The following is a 26,981-nucleotide window of genomic DNA, read 5'->3' on the forward strand; positions in this document are numbered from 1 at the left end:
CTATAAATTTTGGTGAAACTACATACCCAGATCTTTAAAGGGAGAAACAAAAGCCCCACAGAAATAGTTATCGCCTTTACTATTCAACCATAGCCATCCATTCTGTTTTAACAGTCCAGGAAGAAAAATTGATGAGTCTACACTTTAGCATAGTGGCTAAGAAATACTTCATTCAAACAGATGTGAGTTGTCATTATGTGTGATATGTGAGCTGACTCAGTTGGTGTAGTCATCACCTGTGAGGAAGTATTGGGGCTGAGTTTTCACTTTGGTACTAGAAAGACAGTGACATCAAGGATGCTGTTTGGAGCTGTTTCTGTTTTCTCTTATCCCGGAGGCCCCCCTTTTCCCTTAGGCAAGAGGTCCCAAATTTGTTCTCCACACCAAAAAATAAATACAAACAAATAACCTCAGAGTTTGGAGTATATCATACACAGATGGGACTCAAAAATTTGCCCTCTAAGAGGTGACACATTATAATCATCTCAGTCATTCATATTTTAGTAAGAAATGGCCCATCAGATCCTTGCCAGGGATCTGAGATTGCCTAGAACTCAGAGAGATGCTGATTCCCTGGGGAGGACACTGCTCCTGGCGCGGAGCCCACACTCACCTCAGCCTCTATGGAAGCACACAGACTCTTAGGACGTCATCTGGGATAAGAGCCAACGCCCTGCCCACCCCGGCGGCACTCCCCTTCCGCAACTATAAAGGCCTTTGGCCGCGGCGCTTCTTCCTACACCTCGCGCGCCACTTCCCGGAGCCCGTCCAGTGCGGAGCCGGTAAGACCAGGACCAGGGGCACGCGCAATGGGGAGGTGGGCCGGGCGGGACAGGCCAGCCCGGGGCTCCGAAGGGCCCGGAACTCTGGATGGCTGGTGATCTCCGCAGGCTCCGCCCGTCCGCGCCGACCGCTGCCGGCGCGGCATTCCTGCGCCCCGGACGCCACCGCCCCCAGCCGTGCGCCCCGCCCCCGGGCTCCCCCGATCACCCTCCACGGCGGCTGGGCTTCCAGGCCAGGCGGGCCAGCTGGAGACTGAGGTCGGGCTTGTCGGCAAAACCGTAACCTGAGATCAGAATGTTTTCCTTCCTGTTCTTTTTCCCTGATCTGTTTGTGACAGTTTCCAGGCGGCCCGGGCTGGTGCTTGTTTCTGGCTTCTCCTTTCTGCGGATGGAGGAGGGGAAAGGAGACCAGTGCGATCCTAGAGATTCTTTATCAACAACAAAAATGTAGTTAATGACTTACACGCTAAGCAGCCGGCACAGCTCGTAGTCTTCCCTGCCTACATGCGGGGACATTGAGGCTCTGATAGAAGTCACGATGGTTAAGTGGGTGGCTGGTCCCAGAGGTCAGGTGCACCTACTTGTGCGCTGCCTCGCAGGAGTAGCCTGTCACCTTGTCCCTGTCGGGCTGCCTTGCCTAACCAGGACCCGCGTTGGGGTTTTCAACTCCCACATCCTACGCTAGCTATGAGACTTGGGATTCTTAACCTCTGGAAACGTTAGACTGAATCTCAATAATGAGGACAATTATATCTCCTTTAGTGGAATTTGCTATAGTGCATAGGTAGGTAGTTATGATTTTCTAATTAGAAACATTCTTATTTCAGGTAAATATGGGCGGTGGATTCATTGCCCAAAGGAATGAGAGGCTTGAACCAAAGGAGTATGGAAATGTGTGTGCTCCTAAACTTAGGAAAGGCCCAGAGTGGGCCCCTCCTCAGGCTCACCAGTCTGCAAGCTCAGAGCCTTCTAGGGTAGCCTGGGTCCCGATCCTGTGTCCCTGCTGAGTCCCTGGCTAGTCATCCCTACTCCTGCATTTGTGCACATGCTCTCCTGAAAATAGAGAGAGAGATAGAGAAAGTGCAAGTTTCATGGCGGTTGGCACAAGCTGAGGAGGACATGGGGAAATGCGGTTGCCTAATTTGCTGGTGTGGGCAGTGGGCAACTTGGGGCCTTTGTTTTGTGTTGCAGTCTTCACCATGGAGCAGCTGAGCACAGCAAACACCCAGTTCGCGGTGGACATGTTCCACGCTATGAATGAGGACAGTCCTACTGGGAATATATTCTTCTCTCCCTTCAGCATTTCATCAGCATTGGCCATGATCTTGCTGGGGACTCAAGGTGCTACTGCAGTACAGGTGTCCAAGGTCAGCAGAAACACCCAAAGACAACCTGCTTTTCCTTCCATCTCCCGGCTGATGGCTAGTCTCTACTGAAAAGTGCCTTTGAGTTCTTACAGTGTGTTTTTAAAACTGTACTTCTGTGTTCCACAACTATACATTGTGAGGTCAGAATATCAGAAGAATCCCCAAGAACAATCCATTTGTATGCAGGCTTTCATTCACAATCGGGTCCTTACAGAGCACCTGCTATGTGCCAGCCACCGGTTTTTGTTTGGCTGAGGGAACAGCAGTGAAGAAAGCCAACAAAGCCCCTGCAGTGTGCCCCTTGTAGTCCAGTGGGCTTTCCTGTAAGCCATCGCATCTCTTCCTGAACTAGGATTTACCAGTTTCTTCCTCGCATGTGATGCCCTGCTCCTCATAAGTAATGTCTATTATGTAACATTACTTTCCAGCATAATTACACATGGGAAACACACATAGTGAAGTTGGCAGTGGTCAGCTTTTAAGGGGACAAGGCAACTGTGTGATTCTGTATTCCCTCTGCCTAGCTCCGTGCCTGGCACCAAGTGTGGCTCACTGGGCTGTGACGTGGCTGCGTGAGCGGGAGGGCCCTGCAGGGAGAGACAAGTGAAGCATAGCAGCTGTTAAGGGCAGGTCACTAGCACAGCAGGAGAAGCAGCTGCAGTGCCTCGCCCTCCTCCTGTCCTTAGTGGGTGGGGAGGGCACTTCTGTACTAGATAGTCTTTAATTCTGAGAGGGGAACTCTGGCTTTGTTTGGAATCTAGGGAAAAGGAATGCTGAAAGTGGTCTAATATACCAGTCACAAAGTGCACAGCACCTGCAGCTAGGGACAGTCCAGCCCTGGATTCAAGCTGACGGACCTGTTCCAGCTACAAAGCTTCTACTGCTGTACTTTATGGAGAACCAGTCATCTTTATCAGTGCAGATATGACAGCATTTAAAGATTTTCAAAAATCCACTTTTTTTTTTTTGACCCCCCTGGTACTAATTGTTAGTTGCTCTCGCAGGGTAATATCAGCTTCATTTTGAGGCTTTCCAGGGATTTTATGACTTCAGTAAATAATAGTTTTAAGCGCCACCCCCCCATTTCAATTGAAGCAGATTGAGCATAGCAACTATGCAAACATTCCATATCTTGGTGATTGAATGGACTTTGTACACTGTATAGGTTTGTTCTTTGTGTCTTAAGAGCAAGGAGCCAGCCCAGGCCTCATAAAACCATAAAGGGACTTTTGATTTGTAACTGATACATGAGGGATTAAACTTTTGCCAAATGTTAAGTTTAAAGAAGTTATTTTTAAATAAGTGAGTTACTGATGCTAATGGTATAAGAAAAAAAAAATCCCTCTATCTGTAATATCTTTGTGTTCCTGCATAGGTAATTATTCTTATTTTTACTGTTTATTTCTGAGACATTTCAGCGAAATTATATTAGATTCAGAATAAGACATAAACATACCATTTAGAATTTTCTTTGGATAAAAAAGCAGACTTGTATAAATATTTAGGTTATTAACCCCTCATATTGCAGAGCTATAATTTTAACAAAAAGTGATGTAAAAGCAGTTTCTAGTGTTGTAATTATTGTGTCTCACAAAGCTATACATTTTGGATTCTCTATTATTTGTTCTCCAATGAGAAATTAATACAATATTGGGCTGGGGATCATGAATAATCAGTAATAAAAACCCATTAATTTAATATGATGGAAGCAAATGCCAAGGAATCACTTTATAATTTCAAACCAAATGGTTATAGAAAGAATGTTTTCTTTATTTTAGGCTCTTCATTTTGATACAGTTGAGGAGATTCATTCAAGATTTCAGAGTCTGAATGCCGATATCAACAAACGCGGAGCCTCCTATATTCTGAAACTTGCTAATAGGTTGTATGGAGACAAGAACTATAATTTCCTCCCTGTGAGTACTTTGCACTTCATGTTCAAATGCTTACTAGACAGGGGCACCTGGGTGGCTCAGTTGGTTGAGTGTCCAACTCTTGATTTCAGCTCAGGTCATGATCCCAGGGTTGTGGGATCCAGCCCCCTGTCCAGCTCTGTGCTGAGCTTGGAACCTGCTTAAGATTCTCCCCTGCCCCCACCTCTATCTCTGTCCTTCTCCCCCACTCTCCCCTGCTCATGCATGCTCTCTCTCATTTCTTTTTAATGTTTAGAGAGAGAGAGAGAGAGAGAGAGAGAGAGAGAGACAGCTCGAGCAGGGGAGGGGCAGAGAAAGGGAGACACAGAGTCCAAAGCAGGCTCCAGGCGCTGAGCTGTCAGCACAGAGCCCATTGTGGGGGTGGAACTCACAAGCAGTGAGATCAGGACCTAAGTTGAAGTTGGACGCTTAACTGACTGAGCCACCTAGGTGCCCCCCCTCTCTAAAATTAAAAAACAAAAACAAAAAAAACAATAAAACACTCACTAGACAATGCAGATTTTTTTCTAGCATAACCAAGTTCATAGAAATCAGTTTTAATTGTTATAAAAATCCAGAAAAATGGTACAGAATGAAAATATATGACAGTCAGAATTCTTATTAATCCATGTGGTTTCATTTTATAGTCTTCACAGTGAAAAGATTTACCCTGGCTGTTTTACTAAACCATGAATTCCACAATTCATTTCCAAGTGCAATCAGTATGTTCTTATTTATGAAAATGTTAGCCAAGGTTGGAAAAGAATTGGTAAATTTTATACAATACTGAAACTACTGAACAGCAGTACTACAGTAGTTAAAAACTATGGTACTTAAAAATAGTTAAGATGGTAAACTTAATGTTATGTGTTTTTTTACCATAATGAAAAAATATAAAGTTAGAATTTTTTTGTTACAATGAAATTTATACCTTTTGGGACCATTTCTGCTTTGAACTATTTTAGGAAACAAACATTTCCTGTTTTTGTTTTTGTTTTTTTAAACAGGAATTCTTAGCTTCAACTCAGAAAATGTATGGTGCTGAATTGGCCAGTGTAGATTTTCAGCAAGCCTCTGAAGAAGCAAGGAAAGTGATTAATGAGTGGGTCAAAGGGCAGACAGAAGGTGAGAGACCAGGCAGAACCTAATCATTCTCCTCCTGCCAGCTTCCCCACCTGCATCTGATTCCCCCTTCTTTTTTCCTGTTCCCTCATCCTGACTCTGGGAATCTAGGAGTTCATCCTGGGAATGAGCTCTGCACTGCCCAGTTGGACAGCGTTTGGGTGTAGAAATTCTTCCAAGAGGAAACTTCAACATGATTTAACTGAAATAGCTAAATACATTTCCCCCCATATGTTCCCAAAGCTACATTTTAAAATTAAAACTCACATTGTAGAATAAAAGGAATAAAAAAATTTGAGGAAAATCCAGCCTGGCCCCAATTAGTTAATATACATATGGAAAGAAATATCCTAATACTTGTGAATGAATATTTACAAGCTGCTGTGGTCATAAATAATTTTTGTGAACTTCTTGTCTAAGAAATCAGGGATGGTAGCTGGGACTGTCTGGTACAACTCTCTCTAGTCTAGTCATGGAAGGAGTCAGGGCACCGAACACTTGTCTTCCATATGAAGAACTGTTCCATGGCCATGCTGTGGTCAAGGTGGATCCTGTGTTTCAGTGGAGTAGCTGTCCTACCTTTTGGATATTTATTAAAATCTTTTGTTTTGTTTTGTGTGTGTGTGTGTGTGTGTGTGTGTGTGTGAGAGAGAGAGAGAGAGAGAGAGAGAGAGAGAGTAGGCTTCTGCTTAGAGGATTTGAAAAAGTGATTTACTAGTGACTCACAATATTTTCATCAAGGATTTTTTTTTTTCCTGAAAAAGACTGGCCATTCACAAAATCAGCCTCATTGTTTACCACAAACTCCAGAAAATGAGAATTTTCTTGTTTTGGCCCTTTACCCTTTTATTTGGCATATTTAAAGTGCAAACGTGCTAGTAGGGTTTTCCTAACTTAATACCATGTTAAAGGAAAGTTAAGTACAGAATATGCTTTTGAATTGCATTTCGGGGAGAATCAAATGTCAGTTCCAATTTGGAATTCGGATATGTGGATCTTTTTTAAAAGTTAACTTTATCATTTTAGGGAAAATCCTGGAACTATTGGCTCCAGGTGTGGTTGGCAGCATGACTAAGCTTGTGCTAGTGAATGCCATCTATTTCAAAGGGAACTGGGAGGAGGAGTTCATTAAGGAAGCCACTGACAATAAGCCCTTCCGCTTGAATAAGGTAAGGTGATATAACTGGCTCAAATTCCTCTTTGCTCTAAGGATATGCAGATAAAAAGTGAGTGATTTTTTTTCAACTGTCCAGAAAGAGACAAAGATGGTGAAAATGATGTATCAAAAGAAGAGATTCCCATATGGCTACATCGAGGACCTTAAGTGCCGCGTGCTAGACCTGCCTTACCGAGGCAAGGAACTCAGCATGATTATCCTGCTGCCAGATGACATTGAGGATGAGTCCACAGGTCTCAAGAAGGTAACCATTCCCAGCTTCATGCTTCACGTGTCCTGATGTATCGATTCTGCCTTGTGTGGTCGTGGGTGCTCACGCTGGCAGTAGGTGCTTGTTATGTGTTTACTGATGTGACTTTTCTTTCCAATGCTCTGTCATTCCTTTGTAAAGTAGCTTATGGACGTTACTACTCAAGCCCTAAGTTTCAATTTTCAGCTACTGTCAGTGAACAGGTGTGGTGGAGAACATCTAAAGATTTATATTAAATGTAACATGGGCCAGTGGCAGCTCATGGCAACTCTCCTAAAAGAACTTTAGGGGAAAGGGCAATGTAATTAAAGTTGTTTTTTGAAACAAATTTTTGAAAATTAAAAACCCCAGGGGTGCCTGGGGCGGCTTAGTTGGGTAAGTATCTGACTTCGGCTCAGGTCATGATCTCGCAGTTCCTGAGTTTGAGCCCTGCGATGGGCTGGCTCTATGCTGACAGCTCAGAGCCTGGAGTCAGCTTAGGATTCTATGACTCCCTCTCTCTTTCTTCGCCTCCTCTGCTCATGCTTTGTCTCTGTCTCTCAAAAAATAAATAAATGTTAAAATTTTTTTTTAATTTGAAAACCCCAAAACATTATACTACATAGTTTCATCATGTGCTATAAAACCCTATTACACTGCTCATTCTTGCTGCAATTCATATAGATTGTGAATTAAATTTCCAATAGCTACACAGCAGAAAAAAACTCGTGACATGTTGGCTTGAGTACTAAGCCTGTGTTCTAATATGAGCTTTGTATGTGATTCCTATTCTGTGTCATTTAAAGGCTATGCCATCTTATGTCAGGACTCAGAATAGGCAAAACTGTTAAGAGTATGGTTTTCTTCAGCGTCTCTAGGCTGCTGTGTGGTTTTTCTCTACCCTGTCCCTGATCAAACTTGCTTTCAGGAAGAGATGTAATATTAGCCATTTCCAAGTACAGAGTATGTATTAGAATCAACATGTTCTTTTTTTCAGTTGTATCTCCATATTCGTCTCTTTCTCTGATTATATAAAAAAGAGTCTCTAGCCTCATGAAAGAAATAATCAGCATCATTAGAACAAGTGGGTAATGGTTCTGTTCTAGCCCAATAGTAGTAATTATAACAGTAATGAAAATAGCTGTCTTTTATACTATGTGCCAAGCACTTTATGTATATTAACTAATTTAATACTCACACAATGCTGTAGGTAGGTACTATTGTTACTCCTTTTTAAATGAGGAACTAGGTCTTTTTCTATTTTTACTTAGGAACGAAATCTATTAGAGATTACTTCAACTCTGTGAGGTTCACAGATAATCTCTGTGATCAATGGGATTCAGAATAAGTAGAAGAAAGCTTTAAAATCTTCCCTTATACCACTTGACTGATTAGGGTAACACAGCCATCATGGCCTATAACAGTAAGCTGGTGTGGTAGGAGCTTAGTAATTCCTGGGTGGATGGATGGGTGGGAAGGTGAGTGTATGGGTAGGTAGATAGACGGATACTTGATGGACCCAATGTCCATAGTTCCTGTACTTGGGCGCTTGATGGCCTGGAACACGGCTCTGTTATATTATCACTAACCACTGGAAGAAATGAAATCTTTCAAATGGAATCTGTTTCAGCACAAGACATGGAGGAGACTGATGAGCAACTGATAAAATGGGTCCATTCATTTTAATAATGCTTTATTAGTTTACTTATCTAAAACTGTTTTCACCTCTTCTTTTTACTGTTCTCATTCCAGATTGAGGAACAATTGACTTTGGAAAAACTGCGTGTGTGGACCAAAGCTGAGAATCTGGATCGCATTGAAGTCAAAGTCTACTTGCCCAGGTTCAAGCTGGAAGAGAGCTACGACCTTAACTCCCACCTATCCCGCCTGGGTGTAAAGGATCTTTTTAGTAGCAGCAAGGCTGATCTGTCCAGCATGTCAGGAGCTAGAGATCTTTTCATATCAAAAATTGTCCATAAGTCCTTCGTGGAAGTCAATGAGGAGGGCACAGAGGCGGCAGCTGCCACAGCAGGCGTTGCCAACTTTACCATGCTGATGCCCGAGGAGGAATTTGTTGCTGACCATCCATTCATTTTCTTTATTAAGCATAATCCCTCTGCTAACATCCTGTTCTTGGGCAGATTGTCTTCCCCTTAGAAACTGGAAATACAAGGTCATGCTTAGAGCTTTATTACCTGCACTTTCAATGGTGACAATTTTCATATATCTTTACCAATAAAACTACCATCTGAAAAAAGATCTTTAATTTCCTTTGTAAGTTCAGCTCTGTTGGCTGTTTACATACACCCATGAAATGTGTAGATTCTTGACAACATAGTAGTCTATGAACTTGCTATGCTCTCCTGATGGCCAAAGGAAACATGATAATACTATAATTTAGTTCACAGACAGAATTTTGGAAGCCGAAATAGACATTGATTGTAGAAGGGAGGCTAAAAACGGATATTCAATTGAAATATAGGAGGGCACCTCAATTAAGAGTCTGGGTTGTAAAGACAAACTTGCCTTGGCCAATATTTCTAATCCCTTGTCCTATAAGGTTAGTATTTTTTAATTGTTCTTATTCTTTCAAACAAAGAGTCACTGGTGATAGCCTGTCTTCCCTTTTATTGTTGCCCTTTCTCCTCCCTAATATGGTGTTTTTGTGGGATCACATGGAGTCAAGGAGTGGGTGTCTTCTCATAAAAGATTCCAAGAAATGACAAAAAAGAATAATGTAGTGGCAGAGACTGTTAAGCAAAGAGGGGGTACAAAGATCTCACTTGTTAACCATCTTCTTGCATGTTTTCTGATAAAAGTTCTTGGTTTCCATCATGTGATACATGTTTTTATGGCAATGGGGTGGCTTTATGCAATGCTGTGGTGTGGAGTTTGGAGAGGGTCTGATCAATATACATGTACTCCTTGGGATAAGGCTTGAAATGATACATTTTCTTGCTCCCGCGAAACCAGTGGGCTGGTTAATAAACTTTCCTAAGATTCTGCAAGCCAGACTGATCTCAGTTCGCTTGTTCACTCTGATCTTAGACAAGCCAAGAATAAAACAGAATTCTTGGCCTGACAGTACTGATGTCCGTGATGGCAAGAAGTGAGAACACAGGATAAAAACAACATCTTAGCAAATCTGTTGTCAGCAAGCTTTCCCTCCTTCATTTCTTCTTACAGAAGGAAATAAGGTAAAAACTCCAAAGTCTGTGCACTGTCTGGGAAGAGAATAAATGTACAGTTACAGCTACAGTCTATTTTAATGAGTTTAGGGTGCATGATGTACAGTCTGAAGTGACTGCTGGAAGAATAGTAAAAGGGTTTATAACTTTCAAAATAAACCAAAGAGAAAAAGGGAATAACAAAAAATGATCAATCCAAAAAAGAGGAAAGAAAGAAGAGAGAAAGGCATGCAAAGCACGCATGACAGATACCAAGATAGTATATTAAACTCCCAAGTATTTAAGTAATGACTTAAAATGCAAAATTGGCTAAAAATGTTCCAGTTACAAGACAAAGGTGGTCAGGCTAGACTGGAAAAATACCATATGGTGTTTACAGAAAATATGTTTATAACATAAAAATAGAGTTTGGGGCACCTGGATGGCTCAGTCGTTTAAGCATCTGACTCTTGATTTTGTCTCAGGTCATGATGTCACAGTCATGGTATCAAGCCCTGTGCTGGGCATGGAGCCTGCTTAAGATTCTCTCTCTCTCTCTCTCTCTCTCTCTCTCTCTCTCTCTCTTTCTTTCTCTCTTTCTCTCCCCACCCCCATCATGTTCTCTCTCTCAAAAAAATTGAGTTTGAAATAAAATGAATGGAAAAGATATATACGGTACAAATACCATAGAAGTAGATATAGCTATAAATATTTTTGGTGAAATATGGCAAGTGGTTCTCATATTTACCTGACAATGTAAGAGGCCAAGAATATCCAACACATTCTTGAAAACCAGGAGAGAGGATATACTTAATTGAATCAAGACTTATTCTAATCACTATCAATTCCCTCTTTTATTCTCAAAATTTAATCAATTTGGATACTAAGTCATATTGTCATTATATTTATGAAAAATGTAGCACCTCAAAGTTGGGAGTGAAGGGAGAAAATTTTCAAAAAATTGTTCCGGAATAGTAGGAAAAAATGGAAAACAATTCAAATTGATTCAAAAATTAACACCAGCGGGACTTCACTATGAAAGCAAAATAATAAAGCTTTTAATTTTTAAAAATGTCTTACTTATTTTTGAGAGAGAGAGAGTGCAAGCAGGTGATAGGAAGAGAGAGAGGGAGACACAGAATCCAAAGCAGGCTCCAGGCTCTGAGCTAACAGCACAGAGCCCGATGTGGGGCTTAAACCCACAAACTGTGAGATCATGACTTGAGCTGAAGTCGGACGCTCAACTGACTGAGCCACCCAGGCACCCCAACAATAAAGGTTTTAGAAGGTAATATACAAATATATTTTCATGAACTTGTGATTTCTTTGTAGGACACACACACTTTTTTGTTAAATTTATTTCCAGGCATTTGGACATTTTTTTTTTTATGATAAATTGAGCCAAGTGAAAATTAAGAACTTTAGTTCTGTAACACACACCATTAAGAGAAAGAGAAGCTAAGCCTCGGGATAGTCAATATAGGCCAGTGCCCTAGGAGGGTAACATCTGAGTATTGGTCTGAGAGAATGTCCCCAAAGGCAGGGTTTCCAAGTCTGAAGGCTTTCCCTTCTTATCTCCCAGGCTAGAACTAAAAAAAAACATATGATTAGGGAAGCCAGACTCTGTGAAGGTACAGCTTTGGAGAACTGGCTCCCAAATATCTTCAGAGTTTTGTTTTTTTTTTTAATTTTTGTTGTTTATTTTTGAGAGAGAGAGTGTGTGAGCAGGGGAGGGACACAGAGAGAGGGAGGCACAGAATCCAAAGCAGGGTCCAGGCTCCAAGCTGTCAACACAGAAGCCAACGTGTGGCTGGAACTCAAGAGCTATGAGATCATGACCTGAGGCGAATTCAGATGCTTAACCTACTGAGCCACTCAGGTGCCCCTCTTCAGAGCTTTTATGTATCAGAAACCCTGTCTGAGATTATCCAAAGAAAGTGGCAGCCTATCCCAAAGAGAAAAAGAAGGGGAATCTGTTGGGCATTACAAAATCAAGAGGGGTTTTAACATCATCAAAAGTCAAATCGCTTATGTTATTTCTGCATTGGTCTGTTTCTTTAAAAAGAATACTGCCATGTTCTTGCCATGCTAAATACTTGCTCACTCAGAAATAAATCATAAGATTGTAACCTAGAATTCTCTGACCATAACTATTCTTCCAGTTTAGATCAAGGAGAGACTCACTCAAAGTTCATGAGGAATGACACCAGGACACCCTGGTGCTTCATACATGACATTTGTACTAACACCAACCTCGTGAGGAGGATGTTACTGTCTTTATTCTACAGAAAAGAAGAGGAATAGTTATCATGGCTCAAAGCTCTGCAGTGCAGAGATCACCCTGATTCATCATGAGCTGAAAAGTCCCTGAGCGTCACCACTGAGTCCCATCCAGAAGAATGACAAATGCATTGTAAGTGAGTCTTAGAGACTCTGCCCTTCAATATTAATGTTACACTTCCACTCTCAGCTGCCAATCTCAGCCACTGAAAATGAAATCTTCAATAATTTTACAATCTCACATAAACTTGCCCTGGAAAAGGCAGAATATAACCCAGAATTGCTTGGAAATAGGAGGTAAAGAGCATTTCAGTAGGTCCTGAAGAGTTGCCATTTTTCCTGAAGAGTTGTGCAAATTCAGCTCCCTGTTCCCCTCCAATGTCACCTCCAAGAGCTGAGATCGCTGCAGAAAATGATACATCAGTTTGGGGATAAGAAATACACTGGAGGAAGAATTTGAGAGGACTAAAGAAGGATCTGTTACATTTCAACCTTGGAGAGGTGGATGGTCAGAAACACGCACAGATGATAAAGTATAAAAGCATTCCTTCATCCAAATGCTCAGGCTTCTAATTACATATAGAGAATTCGACACCAGATGCTCAGTGGCTGCTGTGACAGGGGCCCCATCCATAGAGTGTGAGTAGAGTGGTGTGGAATGAATGAATCAGTTCAAAATTATACAGCCGAAGAATGATTTGTAGTGCGAAAGCACACGTGTGCCCCGGAACAAAGGTGATTTTCTCGTACACTGGAGGGACAATTAAAAAAAAAAAAAAAAAAAAAAAAGCAATGCCTAGCAAGAACGAGAGGATGTTACTGAAAGAGGTTTTCAAAGAGTTCTTGCACCAGTTCTTCCTTCATTTTGTAACTATGTTGTAACAAATCTTGATAATAAGACATTTTGCTTCCTGCAGATAAGTAAGGTTTCCCTGTAAATTAACAATTTAAATTGTTAGCATTGTAAAATATTTTAAAACGTCAGTTTCAAAGACTGAACGTGCACTGCATAGATTCTATGCAAAATTTGGTACATTAGCTGAAATATTTAGGAAATTGATAAGATTTTTCACCTGGTTTTCTGGTTAATCCAGAAACCTTTTCCTTTCCTTTCCTTTCCTTTCCTTTCCTTTCCTTTCCTTTCCTTTCCTTTCCTTTCCTTTCCTTTCCTTTTTTCTTTTCCTTTTAAGAGGTGGGAGGGACAGAGAGAGAGAGAGAGAGAGAGAGAGAGAGAGAGAGAGAGAGAATCTTAAGCTCCACACTCAGTGCAGAGCGTGACACAGGGCTCAATCCCATGACCCTGGGATCATGACTTGAGCCCAAATCAAGAGTTGGAGGCTCAATCGACTGAGCCACCCAGGTACCCCATCCCAGATGTTTTCTATCAAGGCAAAATAAGAGATACTTAAAATTTTCAATTGCTTTCACATGGCATAATATATTATGGTAAGGACTTATGTGTTTTTAAAACTCATTAATTTCTTGCTGTAAGTCATGTCCTACATTACTTGCTGAACTGCTTTGAAAAAAATTAATGTTTTTTGATCATTGTGGGTTTTTTAAAGTAAAAATATATTAATTCTAGAAAAATTGTTAGTCTAGAACAGGTAAGGTTCTTCATATTCAAGGCTCACAATCTTCCACTGAACCATGACAATAGCATGAAATATCTCTTAAGAGTGTTCAAATCAATTCTCTTTATTCAATTTCAAATTCACTTATTTTTCTAATTAAGTTTCTTTCTCCCTATATTATGTGCTAAGCTCTGGACTCGGCTCTAAGATTGCAACAATGGACAGTGATCCCTGCCCTAAGGTAGTTTATGTCTAGTTCATAAAATCGTTCTCCAGTAACTAATTTGGTTAACTGACCCATTGGATAGCAATGGTACCAAACTGGTTGCTGGCACCTTAATCCTGTGCTTTTGTTCATATCTTCCCCTTTATTGTAACGCAAGGGGTTGTCTTCAGTATCGAGTGCCAACATTCTGGGAAGCTTTTTCTTCTACATTATTTAGTAAACTGGCAATTAGCTGGCCTGTGCTTATCTTGTTATCAGTGTGTGTATTCTGGTATCTACTCCCCCTTCTGGATATACTCACCCCTGGGTGTACTGTTGAGTTGGGAGTCCCCAAGGCACAGCTAATCCAGGAGCAGGATTAGGTGTTTCCCTTGCAAAGGGAAGAATATGAACAAAGGCATAAGGGTAAGAAAGCAAAATAAGGATGATGTGATTGGAGATTAATCAATAAAAGGAAGAGCAGGGAGGTTGTGGCTAGAGAGTGGAGGACCTGGGTCATGCAAAGCACTGAAGGCAAGGGGACCTGGGGATTTTTGTCTTTCGTTTTATTAAAAAATGTTTTTGTTTTTTTTTTTTGAGAGAGAGAGACAGAGACAGAGACAGAGCACAAATGGGGGAAGGACAGAGAAAGAGGGAGACACAGAATCTGAAGCAGGCTCCAGGCTCTGAGCTGTCAGCACAGAGCCTGATGCAGGGCTTGAACTCACCAAGCGAACCGTGAGATCATGACCTGAACTGAAGTTGGGTGCTTAATCGACTGAGTTACCCAGGTGCCCCCCGGGGATTTTTATCTTAAGGACACTTACTCCATTCTCCCTACTATGTCACATACCCTGTTTTAGGCACTGAAGTGCAGACCCTAGTGTGGGGCTTGAACCCACAAAGCTGTGAGATCATGACCTGAGCTGAAACCAAGAGTTGGATGCTTAACCAACTGAGCCACCCAGGCATCCTTGTCATTGAGGTATTTTAAAGCAGATAGGCCACGAAAAACATTTTCTCTGTCTGGCATGTTGAGGACACATTGGGAGGTAGCCAGGAGTGGGAGTCTGAGAGTTACTTAGGGTCTCTTCCAGTAGTGAGGGATGAGAGTGGCTTCAACCAGGGGCCAGTGAGGATGGATATCAAGAGATGGATTTGAGGAAACAAATCGGAAGCAGCACTTAGCCAGAGGTAAATTGTGGAGGGTGAAAGAAAATGAATTATTAAAGTTTTCTCCCAGCTTTCTAGCAACTGGGTGAACGAACAGAGGTGGGAAGACAGAGGAAGAGGAGGTCTGGTGAGAAAGCTGGGAGACTAGTCATGGATGTCCAATCCACATTTGCCATAGATGAGGCTGCCTGGTGTGAAGTGAATGGAGAGGAGAGGGTCCAGGGGGGAAAATCCAGAGATACTGACATTCAGGTCCAGCCAGCAAGTGAAGACTAACAAAGGATGCCTTAAGAGAAGGAGCTTATGAGATTGGAAAGAACAGGAGAGGGAGTGGTCAGCAGGCCCACAGGATGGGAGAGTTTCAAGGAGGGGGAAGTGGGCAAACGGCATCAAATTCAGGGTAGGTCAGGTGAGGTAAGGACTCAACTGCCCTTTTGATTAGCAACATGGAAGTCACCGGGGACCTTAGCATGGGATGGCCTTACACAGTGGTGACAATGGAAGTCAAATGGAAGTGGGTCAAGGACTAAGCAGCACAATTTTGGCTGCAAGACTGTGGCTACAACATAGATTTTTTTCTTATTAATCAATCTTACTGAAGCATAATTTATATACAATTACCCATTAAAGCATAAGATTCAAGGAATTTTGACAAGTGTATATACACATGAAACCACCATCCCTATGAATAGATAGAACTCTCTGTCACCCCAGGCATCCACTGATTTTTTTTTATGTCACTATAGATTACTTTTGTCTGTTCTAGAATTTAATATAAATGGAATCATACAGGAGGTGTTTTGTGTGTTTGACTTTCCACCTGGCATGCTTTTGGGATTTAGCCATGTTGTTACATGTATCACTTCATTCCCTTTTAATGCCAACCAGTATTTCATTGTATAGATATACCACAATTTAATTGCCACCCATTTTTTCTTAATGGACATAACTAAGTTGCATCTATGCCCTGAAAGCAAGAACAATTCAGCATCAGATAACCCAGTAATACATGTCATAATGACTCAACTATTTATCACAAGAAGAAAAACAATATAATGAAAAATGAAATGAAAATAAGAATAAACAATATGAGAAAACCTACAGGAATCCCAAGAAGAAAAAATATATTATTTTGTAATTAGCAAAAAAGCATTTAGTAACATTTAACATCCTAACTTGATAAGAAATTTATACCAGAAACCTACAACATCATGCTTAGTGGTAAAATATTATAAGGAGTTCCATTAAATTCAAGACCAAAGCAAGGATACCTATCATTACCAATGTTATCACCCATTTTCCTAAATATTCCAGATGGTGCAATGGGTCAAGAAGGAGAACTAAAATATGAATATTAGAAAAAGAGAAAAAATATCTAGAAAACTAGAGACTCAATTAGCAAACCATTATAACTTATTAGTTATAATGAGGTTGACAGAGTAGCAAGATTCTGGGTAAATTTACAAAAATTAATACATTTCTTTTTAACCACAATAGCACGTTAGAAATTGTAATAAAAATCTTATTTACCATATCAACAAAATTACAAAATATCTAGAAATTCACAGAGGTGCAAGAGTAGAAAGGAAACTTGAGTGAAAGATGGGAAAATGATGACTTATAGCAACTATATTATGAGACAGGATCAATATGGGAAATGCACTAATTCCCCCCAATTAATCCGTAATTCTTAGGTAATTCCAATCAAAACCCCAATTTGGTGAACTAATTTTAAGTGTTATCTGGAGGAGTAAATGAGTAAAACAAGAAAAATATTTTTGAAAAGAGGGAAAAGCAAGAAAAAAACCAGACCTACAGTAATGAAAACAGTGAGGCTCTGGCTCAGAAATAGACAAATAAACCAACAGAATGAAACAGTGTCTAATAATAAATCTATGAGGATATGTGGGAGTTTGTTCTATGATTAACAGAAAACAGAGAATCAAGAGAAAGGATGAACTAAATGGGTGTTGGGGCAATTGGCTGACCTTTGGGAAAAAATACATCTCTACTTCATACGCTGAATGAATTTAAGATAGATTTAAGGGCTAAAATTAAGAAATAAAGCTATAAAATAAGAAGACAAAGTTATAGAAGTGCTGGAATAAAACATGAGAGAACATATTTAAAATCCTTGAGTGAGAAAAGACTTCTTAAGACAAAAGATCCAGAAGCCATAAAATAGGAATTTACAAATTTGATTTCATAATTTTTTTTCTTCCTGTAGAAAATATTTGCAACATATGTAACAAAGGCATAATATCTCTAAGATGTGTACCATGATAGGTAGTTACTGTGTCCGGGCATCAGGGACAGAGGCTGGGTGGATGACCTGTCAGGTACCATTGGCCCTGTTGTCTTATGATTCTATAGGGACTAGAAAGCTCCCTGACCAGGACTCAAATGGAAAGTCCTCTGTCCTCATGACCATTCAGCAGGTGAAAAATGAGCACCAAGTATGTGCCTTTTATTAGATATATAAGATAAAAAGATAAGTAAGACAAAATGCTTCTTTTGGAAGGTGACTGTCTATTTCAGAGGACAAGTACCAGAACCCAATTACCACAATAAAGCATGAGAGGTGCAGGAGAGAGAGGGAGGGGCATGGCATTTTCAAAGAAAGAAGTGACTCATTTTGCCCCAGGGCAGTGGTGAGAGGGTGAGGGGAGGCCAGTTAATCCTGGAACTGGGTGACTTATGCATACATTACCATTCAGTTCTCTTTTTGATAACATTTTTTTTGTATGTATAATCATTGCAACCATCAAATTTCCTACCTAGGGATCACCTTTATTTGACTTTATAAAACTTATAAAACTCTTTGAAAAGTCTATATTTTGATAAATGACATTTGCTAAGAACTAACTAGTATTTTATATAGTACCCTCAATACCCCTTCCAGGTAACCTGTCCTCTGCTTTCTTAGAGGAGTTTTATCTATATATTGTCTGAACTTTATTAATGTTATAGTTTGCATGTACGTATGTGTGGATAAATCTATTTTGAATGACCAACTTATCTTGGGAAGAAAAAAAACATCCCTTAGGACCAAAGCCCTGCGTTTGGCTTTATGTGTCTATGTGATAAAGAATTCTCAACCTATTTGGGTTTTCTTTCTCTAGTCTGCTCTTTTCTCCTAGATGTTAAGAAAGCCTTCTAAGCATGAGCAATCTTGTCACCAGTGAAGTAGGAAATCTTCCTCTTTCGGAGCAGTTCAACCAGTTCTGTTGCAACAATGAATAAAAGTCTTGGGAAACATCTTTGCTGGTTATTGTTTAGAAGAAATAAAAGTAAATCAAAATCAGTACTGACATGGAAAATCCAGCAAGAAAAAGCCAGATGATTGCTCAACGTGTATTGCTAAGAATCACCAACCCACGAATCAAATGGCTCATGTGAAAAACTAAAAACCCCAAAGAAAAGAAAAGGTGTTTGCCTTCCCACCACCACCTCTCTCAGCCCTGCACCCTGCCCATTGGCAATCGTTTTGAGCACAGCCCTTCTGAGTTCCAATCCATCACCCTGGGAAAATTTGCTTTGCAATGGTCAACGATGATATTGACATAAATGCAACTCTAAAAGGAAGATAATATCTTATCTTACATAATGCTTATGTGACAGGAACTTTTCTAAGCTTACTATAGCTTGTTTAATCCTCTCAACAATCTGATGAGTTTAGGTATAACCAATACCTTGTCTAACAGATGGCCAAACTGAGACACAGAGATACTAGGCAAGTTGTCAAGGGTCACAAAGAGCCGAGGTTCAACCTAGACAGACTAGCTCCAGAGTCTGTGCCGTTAGCACAGTATTGCATTCAGTAGAATATAGGGATGGGCATGTGTTCAAGAAGCCCTCTGGCTGACAATGATTAACTCCTTGTCTTGAAGATCATTGTTCAGGTTGATGTATTAATACTCCTGTGAAATGGTGTGCTAATGTGCAACACCAGTGCCAGTGACCAGGAAAGAGTATAGCAGAGTCCTCTGTCATGGAGTCCTTTAATGGAGGAGAATGACAGGATAAGCTCAGCTACAGAGGACTCCAAACATAAGGAGCAGGTTCTATTTGGAATGGTAGACTCAAAAAGCAAAAGGAGATGGGCATCAGTGTATTAGTCTTAGAAGCCGCATTCCTCATCTGGGAAAAATGAAGAGTGTGGGCCCAATGTCTTATAAGTTTCCTTTAAACCCTAACATCCTGCAGTCCTCATGCGTGGTCATGCATGGTCTTTTTAATCAGTGGGGCTCAGTGGCCACATGTTGGTGATCAAACCAGCAAAGACTTTGCCAGGCTTGCAAAACAAGATATTGGGCACAATTTGGGTGCATTCTGTGACCACTGTTAAATGTGCTGAGTAAAAACATTATATGCAGCTGTGAATACAACCATAGGAAAAAGCCACAAAAAGCTCCACTAGCAAGTACACTATACTCCTCAAATGGGCAGAACCCCAGGGCCTTGTATTTACAGCACGCTTCATACTATGGAATGGAACGGGATAGCTTGATGCTTTGGTTCTTTGGAAAAGGATTTGTCTTCACCCACTTACGACACAGACATTTTCTAGCTCAGAGATTTATGAGCTATTACCGAAGATTGCTCATGGGTTATTATTGAAGAATGCTCTATCTCTTTGACAACCAAGCATGTTGCCTGGCAACAATTTCCTTGTTGATTTCTTATCCTCTTATCATTGTTTCCTTTTTTCCCCCCTCTTATCATTGTTTCTATAACTTCAGCAAATCTATCCCTATTTTGTTCCCTCCAACACAGAATAAAGTCTCTTTATGTTCCTGAATTACCAGACAGCAAAAACAGAGTGATAGATCCATCAGGGTTTATTATAAGAGGCTGGATGTTTCATTGCTATCATTGCATCTCAACTTTGGTTTACATTTTAAGCTTTATGGGACAAATTCCTGTTGAATTTTAAAAATACAAACTGTGAGGCCTGTGGCAGACCATACAGTTACATTGGGAGAAAGCAAAGGTGAAAAACTTCAGATTCAGGTTCATATGCTGTACGAATTTGGTCAGAACTGGATTTTCCTAGAGAGCAGGAAAAGTGTGATACTTCGAACACAAAGCAACAAGGCATGTTTCCTTTTTTTAGTGGTAAGAATGGTGGAAGAGCTGTAATTCAAACTTGGAAAACACTAAGCACTTGCCGTACCTGAAACAGGCTGGTGTAAGCCAAGTAGAAATGCAATAGTCTACAGCTGTTCCTCGAGGCTTCCAGCTGCTCTGCCTCCAGAGATTTTGCTTATCCTCTGATTTATGCCTGAAATTCCACGACTAAGCTACATCCTGCTGCCTTGAAAATTTAAGCCCTCTTTAAAATAAAAATGCTTGGGGCGCCTGGGTGGCGCAGTCGGTTAGGCGTCCGACTTCAGCCAGGTCACAATCTCGCGGTCCGTGAGTTCGAGCCCCGCGTCAGGCTCTGAGCTGATGGCTCGGAGTCTGGAGCCTGTTTCCGATTCTGTGTCTCCCTCTCTCTTTCCCCCTCCCCTGTTCATGCTCTGTCTCTCTCTGTCCCAAAAATAAATAAATAAAAAAATAAATAAAATAAAAATGCTTACTACAGGAATAATAGTCTTTAGCTACCATTCACATCTTAGTGAAGATCAGTCATTTACATCTTTGTTGGACTGAGGAACTGAAAACAAGATAGGAGTTGGAGAGAGATCATGGGAAAACTGGGCTCTGAGTAAAATGAAAAGGTAATAGGCCTGGATCACAGTCAAAAAACATTGGCCTGTGGTTGGTCCTGACTAGTGTGCCCTTGTCCAGCAACATACATAAACACCTGTATGTACAGATACCAGACAAGTATACTGGCTTATTTGGATTCTTCCTTCTACTCAGCAGCATTCCTATCCTGAATAGCCACAGAGTTGTAAAGAATTATAGATTTCCCCTCAAAACCCATTTCTGTTTGTGCACATAACAGAGTATCAAAATACATTGAGCAATAGCAAACTATTACAGAGGTTGTAACATATATTGTTCCATAAATGATAGAACAAGTACACAGAGAATCAGTAAAGATATAGAAGACTTGAATAGCACTATGAACCAGATTGACCTAGTTGACATTTATAGAACACTCAATTCAGCAACAGCAGAATATACATTCTTTTTAAGACACAGGAAACATTGATCAAGACAGGCTATATTTGGGACCATGAAACAAGGCTCAGTATGTTTAAGATGATATAAATTTTACAAAGTTTTTTTTCCTGACCACAATAGAATTAAATTAGAAATCAATAACAAAAAGATATGTGGAAAAATATCTAAATATTTAGAAACTAAACAATGCACTTGAAAATAATCCATGGGTTAGAGCAGAAATTAAAAGAGAAATCAAAAAGTATGTTGAACTGAGTTTCATTTTGAAAATGAAAAAACGATTTTTAAAATTTACAATATGCCACTAACGTGGTGCTTAGAGGGAAATTAATAACATCAAATGCCTATATTAGAAAAGAAAGATATCAAATTGATGACCTAAGCTTTTATCCTAAGAAACAAGGAAAGGAAAAACAAAATAAGCCCAAAGTAAGTAGAAGAAAAGAAATCTAAGACCTGAAATCAATCAAATAGAAAATCGAAACAAAAATAGAGAAAATCAATACAGCCAAAAACTAATTCTCTGAGAATATAAATAAAATTGGCAAACCTTTAGCCAGGCTGATCAGAAAAAAAGAGAAAAGATGCAAATTATAAATAACAATAATAAGCAGAAGACATCACAAACTCTACAAGCAATAAATAAATATGAAAAATATTATATTAAAAGGTTCAAAAAATTTGAGGAGATAAAGAATTCATTTTAAAACTATCAAAGCTCACCAAAAACTGACAACTTGACTACACTTTGCTGATGAAAGGAATTTGTAGTTAAATACCTTCTCACTAAGAAATCTCTAGCCCCAGATGGCTTTCATTGTTGAATTCCATCAAACATTTATAGAATAAATAATACTAATTCTATACAAACTCTCTCAGAAATTAAAAAGAATAAAACATTTCCCACTAATTATATGGGACTAGAATTACCCTGATACCAAAACTAGAAAAAAACATTGCAAGAAAAGAAAACTAGATAAAAAGATCCCTCATGGAATAGATGCAAAATTATTCATCAAATTTTAGCAAACCAAATCTAGCAATATATTAAAAAGATAATACATCATAGGGCACCTGGGTGGCTCAGTTGGTTGTATGTCTGACTCTTGGTTTTGACTCAGATCATGGTGTCATGGTTCATGACTTCAAACTCTGCATCTGGTTCTGTACTGGCAGCGTGGAGCTTGTATGGGATTCTCTCTCTCACTTTCTCTCTCTGACTCTCCCTTGTTGCATGCGCGCTCTCTCAAAATAAATAAATGACCATTAAAAAAAAAGATAATACATCATAATCAAATAGTGTTTGTCCCAAAAATGTAAGGTTGGTTTAACATTCAAAAATTGATCAATGCACAATAAAAAAAGTCAATGTAATTCACCATATTATCAGATTAAAAACAAAATGTTATGTTCATGATCATCTCCATATGATCATCTCAATATATACAGAAAAAGCATTAAATAATGAATCATTTATTCTTAATAACCTGCAACTCTCAGAAACCTAGACATAGAAGAAAATTTCAATCTGATAAAAACAAAACTGTACATCTAATATACTTAATGGTGAAAAACTGAATTCTTTCACTCTAACATTGGGAATAAGACAAAGATGCCTAATTTTAATCACTTCTATTCAACATTTTACTGAAGGTTTTATCCTATTCAATAAAACAAGAAAAAGAAATAAAGTCATCCAAATTGGGCATAAAGGATTAAAATTGTCTTTATAGACAATATAACCATCTATATAGAAAATCCAAAGGAGTATGCAAAAGCTACTTGGAACTAATACTTAGGAAAGTTTTAGGGTACAGGGCAATATGGAAAAATCAATGCTATATCTTTTTTTTTTCTTTTAGAGAGAGAGAGTGTGAGTGGTGGAGAGGGGCAGAGGGAGAGAGAAAGAACCTTAAGCAGGCTCCATGCTAAGTGTAGACTCCCTGGGATCATGACCTGAGTGAAAATCAAGAGTAGGATGCTCAACTGACTGAGCCACCCAGACACCCCAATTGTATTTCTATATACTCACACTAAACAATCAGAAGTTGAAAATATTTTTAGATACCACTTATAATAACCAATATAAATTACTTATGGGTAAATTGGACAAAATATGTGTAAGCCATGAAAACTATAAAACATGGTTCAAAGAAATTAAAGAAAACCAAAATAAATGGGGAGACCTACCACACTTATAGATTGGAAGATTCAATGTTGTTAACATGTCAATCTCCCCATATTGATCTATTGATTCAACACAACCCAGCAGGTTACTTTGTAGAAATTGAAAGGCTAGCAAAAATTTATGTTGAGATTCAAAGGGCCTAAAATAGCCAAAACAACTTTGAAAAGGAAGTACAAAGTTGGAGAATTTAAACTACCTTATTTTAAGGCATGTTATAAGTTCCAGAGAGTGTGGTATTAAGGTCAAGGAGGAAAAAAAAAAATATATATATATATATATGATACATCAATATATTATGCATTCATGTATGTATGTATATATCTAATACATCTAAATAAATATCTGATGATATATGCTATATCATATCTCTATATCCTAGGAACATATGAAATAGACACACATACATATATGATCAATTGATTTTCAATGGATGTGCCAAGACAGGCCATGGGAAAAGTACAATCTCTTCAACAAATTGTGCTGGAACAATTTGAGAGCCATATTCAAAAATATTAATTTCAACACTTATTTCTTATATATACTCTTTCAGCCTTATTAAGATGTAATTGAACATAACATTGTGTAAGTTTAAAGTATACAGTGTGTTGATCTGATACACTTAGGATCTATTGAGATGATCATATTGTAAAATGATTACCATAGGAGGGTTAGTTACCATCTCCATCACATCACATAATTTACATTTCTTTTTTGAGGTGAAAACATTTAAGCTCTACTGTCTTAGCGATTTTCAAGTATCTCATACGATATTTTAACTCTATTCACCATGCTGTTCATTTGATCCCCAGAAATTATTTATAACTAGAAGTGTGTACCCTTTAACCAACATCTTCCATCCTGCCCCCCTCTCCCAGGCCCTGGTAACAACCACGCTACTCCCTGTTTCTATGAGTTGAGCTTTTTTAGATTCTACATACAAGTGATATACAGTATTTGTCTGTTTGACTTATTTCACTTAGCCTAATGTCTTCAAGTTCAAACCATGTTGTCTCAAATGGCAGGATGTCCTTCTTTCTCATGGCTGAGTAATATCCCATTGTATGTGTGTGTATACACGCGTGTGCGTGCGCACACACACACACACACACACATCACATTTTCTTTATCCACTCATCTTTTGACTGACACTTAGGTTGTTTCCTTATATTAGCTTTTATGAATAATCTAAAAAAACATTGGAGTGCAGATATCTCTTTGAGATCCTGCTTTCACTTCCTTTGGATATATAACCAGAAGTGGGATTGCTGGATTGTAAGGCAGTTCTATTTTTAACTTTTTAAAGGAAACTCCATTCTGTTTTTCATAGTGGCACCAGTTTACATTCCCACTAACTATGCACAAGGGTTCCTTTTTCTCCACCTCCTTGCCAACACTTGTTATCTTTTGTCTTTTTGATGACAGCCACTCTAACAGGTGTGAGGTGATTATCTCATTGTGGTTTTGATTTGCGTTTCTCTGATGATTAAGAGATGTAGAGTATCTTTTCATGTATCTATTGGCCATTTATATGTCTTCTTTGTAAAAATGTCTATTTAGTTCCTCTGCCCATTTTTAAATCAGATTGTTTTTTGCTATTGAATTTTTTTTTAATTTTTGGAATTTTTTTTGTTAGAATGATCTTAAATGGGGTCATCATCTATTTTTTTATTTTTTAAAAAATATAATTTGTTGTCAAGTTGGCTAACATACAGTGTGTAAAGTGTGCTCTTGGTTTTGAGGGTAGATTCCTGTAGTTCATCGCTTACAATACAACACCCAGTGCTCATCCCAATAAGTGCTGTCCTCAATGCCCATCACCCATATTCCCCTCTTCCCCCACCCATCAACCCTCAGATTGTTCTCTGTGTTTAAGAGTCTCTTATGGTTTGCCTCCCTCCCTCTCTGTTTGTAACTCTTTTTCCACCTTCCCTTCCCCCATGGTCTTCTGTTAAGTCTCTCAAGATCCACATATGACTGAAAACATACGATATCTGTCTTTCTCTGACTGACTTATTTCATGCAGCATAATACTTTCCAGTTCCATCCATGTTGCCGCAAATGGCATGATTATATTCTTTCTAATTGCCAAGTAGTATTCCATTTATATATAAACTGCATCTTCTTTATCCATTCATCAGTTGATGGACATTTAGGCTCTTTCCATAATTTGGCTATTGTTGAAAGTGCTGCTATAAACATTGGGGTACATGTGCTCCTATGAATCAGCACTCCTGTATCCTTTGATAACTTCCTAGTAGTGATATTGCTGGGTCATAGGGTAGATCTATTTTTAATTTTTTGAGGAACCGCCACACTGCTTTCCAGAGTGGCTGCACCAATTTGTATTCCCATCAACAGTGCAAGAGGGTTCCCATTTCGCCACATCCTTGCCAGCATCTCTTGTTTCCCGAGTTGTTAATTTTAGCCATTCTGACCAGTGTGGGGTGATATCTCAGTGTGGTTTTGATTTGTATTTCCCTGATGATGAGTGATGTTGACCATCTTTTCATGTGTCTGTTAGCCTTCTGGATGTCTTCTTTGGAAAAGTGTGTATTGATGTCTTCTGTCCATTTCTTCACTGGATTATTTGTTTTTCAGGTGTTGAGTTTGTTAAGTTCTTTATAGATTTTGGATACTAACCCTTTATCTAATATGTTATTTGCAAATATCTTTTCACATTCGTGGTTGCCTTTTAGTTTTGTTGATTGTTTCTTTTGCAGTACAGAAGCTTTTTATCTTGATGAGGTCCCAATAGTTCATTTTTGCTTTTAATTCCCTTGCTTTTGGAAATGTGTCGAGCAAGAAATTTCTGTGGCTGAGGTCAAAGAGGTTGTTGACTGCTTTCTCCTCTAGGATTTTGATGGTTTCCTGTCTCACATTTAGGTCTTTTATCCATTTTGAATTTATTTATGCATATGATGTAAAAAAGTGGTCTATTTTCATTCTTCTGCATGTTGCTGTCCCACTATCCCAGCACCATTTGCTAAAGAGACTGTCTTTTTCCATTGGATACTCTTTCCTGCGTTGTCAAAGATTAGTTGGCCATACATTTATGGGTCCAATTCTGGGTTCTTTATTATATTCCATTGGTCTATGTGTCTGTTTTTGTGCCAACCATGCTGTCTTGATGATTACAGCTTTGTAGTAGAGGCTAAAGTCTTGGATTGTGATGCCCTCCAGCTTTGGCTTTCTTTTTCAATATTACTTTGGCTATTCAGGGTCTTTTGTGGTTCCATACAAATTTTAGGATTGTTTGTTCTAGCTTTGAAAAGAATGCTGGTGCAATTTTGATTGGGATTGCACTGAATGCGTAGATTGCTTTGGATAATATTGACATTTTAACAATATTTGTTCTTCCAATCCATGAGCATGGAATGTTTTTCCATTTCTTTGTGCCTTCTTCAATTTCCTTCATAAGTTTTCTATATTTTTTTAACATATAGATCTTTTATATCTTTGGTTAGGTTTATTGCTAGGTATTTTATGGTTCTCAGTGCAATTGTAAATGGGATAAGTTTCTTGATTTCTCTTTCTGTTGCTTCATTATTGGTGTATAGAAATGCAACCAATTTATGTACATTGATTCTGTACCCTGTGACCTTGCTGAATTCATGTATCAGTTTTAGCAGCCTTTTGGTGGAGTCTTTCAAGTTTCCATGTAGAGTGTCA

At 39.2% G+C, this 26,981-nt stretch overlaps 1 protein-coding gene across 1 annotated transcript; it reads left to right on the top strand.

Annotated features, from left to right (window-relative positions):
• The first annotated feature begins 580 nt into the window (after positions 1-580).
• SERPINB1 (serpin family B member 1) lies at positions 581-9,598 on the top strand. The gene is made up of 7 exons (XM_043590955.1): positions 581-782; positions 1,974-2,149; positions 3,928-4,065; positions 5,070-5,187; positions 6,211-6,353; positions 6,438-6,605; positions 8,343-9,598. The coding sequence occupies exons 2-7, from the start codon at positions 1,982-1,984 to the stop codon at positions 8,745-8,747; spliced, it is 1,140 nt and encodes a 379-aa protein (XP_043446890.1). The 5' UTR covers positions 581-782; positions 1,974-1,981; the 3' UTR covers positions 8,748-9,598.
• Positions 9,599-26,981: the final 17,383 nt, after the last annotated feature.

This window comes from Prionailurus bengalensis, chromosome B2, assembly GCF_016509475.1.
Source record: "Prionailurus bengalensis isolate Pbe53 chromosome B2, Fcat_Pben_1.1_paternal_pri, whole genome shotgun sequence".
Lineage (NCBI taxonomy): Eukaryota > Metazoa > Chordata > Mammalia > Carnivora > Felidae > Prionailurus > Prionailurus bengalensis.

Excerpts from the sequence above, each read along its gene's own strand:
- SERPINB1 (XM_043590955.1), top strand. The coding sequence starts at position 1,982 with ATGGAGCAGCTGAGCACAGCAAACACCCAGTTCGCGGTGGACATGTTC. Across the intron at positions 4,066-5,069 it reads AGAACTATAATTTCCTCCCT|GAATTCTTAGCTTCAACTCA; the intron begins GTGAGTACTTTG and ends TTTTTTAAACAG. Across the intron at positions 6,606-8,342 it reads AGTCCACAGGTCTCAAGAAG|ATTGAGGAACAATTGACTTT; the intron begins GTAACCATTCCC and ends TTCTCATTCCAG.